General features: G+C 35.5%; 1 protein-coding gene across 1 annotated transcript in view; it reads right to left on the reverse strand.

The window, feature by feature from the left end:
- Positions 1-258: 258 nt before the first annotated feature.
- The window catches only part of Mmgt1 (membrane magnesium transporter 1), a 9,100-nt gene continuing 3,420 nt past the window's right edge, over positions 259-5,938 (reverse strand). Inside the window, exons 3-4 of the mRNA XM_010642492.3 lie at positions 4,969-5,072; positions 259-3,341 (exon numbers count right to left, since the gene is read on the reverse strand). Coding sequence (XP_010640794.1) covers positions 3,182-3,341; positions 4,969-5,072 — 264 coding nt within the window. The 3' untranslated portion in view covers positions 259-3,181. The remainder of the gene's footprint in view (positions 3,342-4,968; positions 5,073-5,938) is intronic.

Raw genomic sequence — 5,938 nt, forward strand, 5'->3', positions numbered from 1 at the left:
GATATATTATAGCTCAGTGCAAAGGGCATTTGATGATTAATGAACACAAATATGCAATTAACACTCTATTTGGGCTATAAAAACAAAACTACAAGACTTTACATGTAGAGTTAAAGTATCCATTGTATTTAGGAAAACAACACACTAGAAAAAATATCGTCATAAAATTAGTTTTTACATTTTTCTGGGCACAGAAGCAGAAGAAATGAGATAAAGAGTAAAAACAAAAAACAAAGAAAACACTGCCAAGAACAGGGTGAGACAATCATTTATTTATTACACAGGGAAAGATTATTTGAAGAGAGGAAACAAATCCAAAGAAATGTGTTTAGCTTGGTGTTACAGGCACCGATGTTCACAACAAACAACACTACTCAATACATCAGGGAAACAGGCCACATATAACCAGGAAGAAGCTGTCATGCCACTCAAAAATAAGCCACAATGCTTGGAAACAATTAATTAGTAGGGAGTTACAGAGCAAATGCCTCTGATTCACTGATCTGCATTTTCTGCTGCTGGGCCACTAGCCCATAGAATTTAGCTAGTTCCCTGATTATTAAAAAGTCTTGCTATATTCTGGAGAACTTTGTTTGGTGCACTTTTCACACTTCTGAACTGTTACTGAAATCAGAGTCAACTGCAGGCTTAATTAGTTCATATCACTATATATTTTTTTAACTACCCTAGGCAGTAATGGACTATTTCATAGTGCTGTAAGTAAAATTCCATACTTGATAGATTTAGCACTGTTACAATGCACTCAAATCACCTTCAGTTCTACTGTACATACTTGAAACAGACAACAGAAATACACTGGTGTACATGTCAGAAGAAATTTGGGGCGCTCACCTGGCCCGAGGTATACAAGCTGCTAGCAAAGTTACACATACCTGAAGACTGCTATGTCAATTTTTTGCCAAATTATTTGGCATCATTTTTAGCAGGATTTTCCTGACTGGGCAGAAAAAGAGAGATTTCAATACCTGTTCTAGAAACTATCCAAGATATCATAAGCAGTAGTATATCATGATTGCTTGGCTATGAGGAAAAGCTATTCAGCATCAGATTAACTCAGAAACCTATTTATTAGGTATCTGCCCCTCCCTCTTTAAATTTGCTGGTTTACCAAACACTTCCTTTCACCGTAATAAGTTCTCAAGATGAGAACTTTTCATTTCATACAGAAAACTCTATTTGGGTAGTCAGTCACCAAATATTAGATATGAATCCACTTATATTAAATAATCAGAATAGGCAGAACTATAAAAAAAGAAAGAAGTGGTTGCCTAGGGCTGGGGGTGGGTTCTGGAAGAAAATAAGAGGCAACTGCTACAGGGTTCAGAGCTCCTTTTGGGGTAATGTAATATCCTAAAAATTTGACTGTGCTCATGGTTGCACAACCCCGTGAATATAAATATCACTAACTGTACCCATTAAATAGGTGAATTGCAAGCTATGTAAATTATATGTCAGGAACAGTACTGTAAAACATATTGGGAAAGGAAGACAGCCTCAAAAGAGAAGAAAACAAGAGGCTCTCCCAAATCAAGTCGTACCTGAGGAAACGATAGATGAGCCTGATAAAAGAGGCTGGTTTTTCGCACAGTATTTTGACTTCATTATTATCACTATAATCCCTGACTTCACATTTTTAACACATTACTAACTTATTTTACGTTACCAACATATTCTAACTTTGTTCTCATTAGAGAGCAGAGTCAGTGTTCCACGGATTGGACTGGTAAACAAAAAGAATAGAAATCCGATGACAAAATGATCTTGTCCTTTGGGGCTGTGCATTACCAGGCAGGACAGAAGAGCTGAGATTCACTTCTAATTAAAAAATGTCATCAAGTATATGGGCATCATATGACTCTTGCCCAAAGCATATTTCCTTTTAAAACCTGCACAGTTATTCCCTTTACGCCTATACAATTCAACAAAAGTAATGTTTTTATACTGGCACAATTTAGCAAAAGCAATGTTTTCTAAAAAAATTAACTCAAGCTTCCTGCAGGTTTTGTTTTGTTTTGATTTTTGGCTCAAAGAGATAGCCAAATTTCTCTAAGAGTAAAATTACTGTTTCTGAAAAAATTCAACTCTGTATCCTCATCTTCACCTTCAGCACCATGCAGGGAAGATGGAAAATGGAAAGCCTGCTATAAATCAGAAGCTACACAAGAATTTCTTAAATGACCTTAATTTTCTAAACAAATTGAATATATTAATCCCAAATATTTAGAACATATTTGGCCAATTCCTTTACATCTGCCTTAAGGTTAAGGAGAAGTTTCCTTTATTTTCACTAATTTACTATCTTAGTATTAAATACACTAACACAGACTTTAAAGAAGTTAAACTGGCTTAATCACTTTTCCTCATTAATTACTATTCTTCTACATAGGCAGGATAATGAAATCACAAATGACTTTTTAGTCATCTTCCACTATTCTTAACACTATATAATCGGGGAAGGTTTTTACAGCTAACCGCAGAGAACACAAGTAGCTTTAGAGCAAGCTGAGCTTGTTAAATATATTTGCTATGACAGAGTTTCTGACACAAAAATTGCTCACTGCAAATGATCTCAGAGAAGTGATCAAACAAGACAGCAGATGTTAGAAAGCATATGGGAGCAGGGTGGGGTGACAAGTCATGGGTAAATTAAAAACTGGCAAATATCTGTGGAAGAACAACCACTTTTTGGGGCCATAAGAAAAAAAGAGACGTCATCATCTCAGAATTTGAAAAGAACTGAAGACCATTTTATTGTAATTCAGGCTGCAAAATGCAGTAGTCACATAGTATCTCCAAAAAAAAAAAAGAAAAGAGAGATTCCTAAGTATGGTAGTGCAAAACAAACCTAGGAAAATAAATAATCGCAAAAACCACCATCATTTTTCATATGCTCAAAACAGTGACTTTTACAAAAGATGCATGTTTGTTTCAAATGAAAAAAATTCCCTATACGAAAGACCAAAGACTCATTTCACAGATAAAATATACTTCATTAACAATCTCATTAACAGTGTACAAATGGGGGCATAGATTCTTTTTTTTAAATTAGGTCTGAAAGGTCAATATAAATACTGATGGGGGAGTGTTTCACACCCCAAACTCCAACATTCAGCTCTGTGTCCTGTCCTGTCCTGTTCTGATATTACAATTTGTAAAAATCTTAACGGCGCAGTGAATCGAGTTTTCGTAACTTCAATGATGTGTTAGAGGGTAACGTATCTTGGTTTGAAGAATTTGTTGTATCCGAAGGCCGGAAGAGTACACGACCACGATGATTAAATACATAAAAGGACGGGTGATTCCTTAAAGTATCAAATGTCCTTAAAAGAAAAAAAAAAGCATTGATTTTAGATAAATCTTTATAAAAGCCTACTTGAAAATATGCAGCCTTCTAATGAATTATGAATTTCATATGGGTTATATTTTTAAATAAGTTATGAAATCAGACTATAAATGATAATCATATTGTATCTCTCTCTTTTTTTTTACTATACAAAGAAAATTAGAAACCTGGAAGACTAGCATAAAGGTCTCAAATTTTTGTTATTCAGCTACCCCTTTCTGGATGCTTATAAATAGTAACACAAATACTCACTCAACTTGAATCACCTGTGAAATCTAACAGTAACTTATGCCAAAGCCTTTTAAAAACCAGGACATACATTGTACCTTTGATTATTCTCATTTGTCCCTCACTATTCAAGTCATATGACCACTTCACAGATCTGTTTTCTAAAAACTCTTTCAAGTACAACAAAAAATTCCTGTTGGCTCTCCATACATCCTGTTGGCCAAATGGTTATCTTTTGCTACAACCTACCTGATGTTGTTCTATTTTACTTTGTTCTTTCCTGGCTCCTTGCCTGTCATTCTTGGTAGACTGTTTGTAAGAGCAACAGTGATAGTAGAATAGCCTTTCTTCTTTTCCAGTGAGAGTGATATAGTCTAAAGTAAGTTCGCAAACACCTTGGTATATGGCCTTAGCATTCACTTTTATATATTATTTTCCCGAAAAGAACAAGAGAATTTTTCCTTTCATAAAAACTCAAATCTCAATGTCAGTTCCCCTAAACATCCAAGCACACACTCATACAAAGCGAGAGGTATAATATGTGACTATTTAAAATGTACATAATGAAGTAAAAGTGAAGGCTGGGATGAGCTCCCTCTACCACATAAATGATTACTAAGAAAATATATAGGGGGCGGGGATTTAGATAAATGGCCCAGCACCTATCTTGAAAGCACAAGCCCTGAGTTCAATCCCCGATACTTGGGGTAGGGAGGAAAGAAAATATATAGGCTTGTATTTTCAGGATTGGGAAGACAGATGAAGTCTAAAGATGAAATTAAACCAACGTAAAGCAAAATGTGAGAAAGAAAAGCAAACAAAGCCCATGAGAACAACTTTGATGTATAGGAGAAAAAAGAAAACAGAATAATACTCTTTAACCCAGGATACGAAAGGGCTTACAGGCAAAACTTATGCCACAAATCAGTTTCAAGTGAGAGAGAAAACAGAAAATGCTTTATTCTTCCAAAGATTAAGTTGGTATGAATGCATGAAAGAGAAAAAGGGAAGAAAAGCAGAAGAGAGACAAATAAGAGAAGAGGGAAGAAAGAAGGGCGAAGGAGAGAGGGAGCTTTGTTAAAACTTCTGAGAAATTATCTTTATCTAACTCCATCTATCCAGCCAAACAGTAATTTTAAGCAACTTGCAAATACCACAAACTAATACCTTATTCTAGTATCAATAGTCAGACATTTAATTTGCATTTTTCCTATCATATCAAACACTGCCTTGATATTTTTACCTCGTTATCCATATAAAATGATTAATCACAATATAAAAAATTATTTTTGTATACCAGAATACATACATTGGAGATTATATAAATAAAGCAAATCCCTATGCAATTAAATGCCTCTGAAAAGGGAAAGACTTACTTATTCTTCAGTTCTGAAGTAGCATCCATGTCTTTAAACTCCCCTGCAATATGAACTATACCATAACAGGTAACTGCAAAGGCCAGAAGTGTCTGAAGAACTATCTGTGAGTATAAAGATTGAGATTACTGAAAGTGCACAAATACCACATGACCCATTCACAATCTCTCCCCTTCTATATAGCTTCGAATGGGCTGTCCTCTCAGCGCTGCTCATGGGGTCAATTCTCACTTGAAATGATTTGCACTCAGACACAATAAAATCTCCTATAAATTCTGGGGCTTAGCTGTAAAAAAACTCCTGCAGCTTTAAAAAATGAACTTAACAACATACTCAAATAGACAAAATCACTGAGTACTGAATGGTGCCAAACCACTTAATTACCAAATATTACTTGCTTTTAAGAGTAACTAAGGATTTTAAAATTATTGTTCAATATCATACAATACACAACATATACAAGCACTATGTAAAGAAAAGTAATGAAAAGACAGCACTTAGCCACCACCCACTTAGGAAATAGGACTATTCCCAGTACTTGTCAAGCTCCATGTGTCCCTTTCTGATTATTTCCTTTACATTCCTTCTCAAAGTTAACTATTTTTCTTGCTGGGCACAGTGGCACACACTTGTAATTCCAGCAATCTGGGAAGCTGAGGTAGGAGGATTGCATGTTCGAGCCCAGCCTGGGCAACTGAGCGAGATCCTATCTCAAAATGAAAACAACTGGGGGCCCAGGGATTTAGCTCAGTGGCACTGTGCCTGCCTCGCAAGTGCAAGTTCCTGAGTTCAATTCCTGCTACCAAAAATTAAAAAAAGAAGAAGAAAAACAACTGGGGATGGAGCTCAGTGTGAGGCCCTGGGTTCAATCCCCAATATTGGAAAAAAATATTGGCTCTGACTGTATAGACTATATATTAATCAGTTTGTATTTCTTTTCTTGACAAGTTTTACAACTCTCTCTACATAT

Source organism: Fukomys damarensis, unplaced genomic scaffold (genome assembly GCF_012274545.1).
Source record: "Fukomys damarensis isolate Sample0158 unplaced genomic scaffold, DMR_v1.0_HiC HiC_scaffold_39, whole genome shotgun sequence".
Classification (NCBI taxonomy): Eukaryota; Metazoa; Chordata; class Mammalia; order Rodentia; family Bathyergidae; genus Fukomys; species Fukomys damarensis.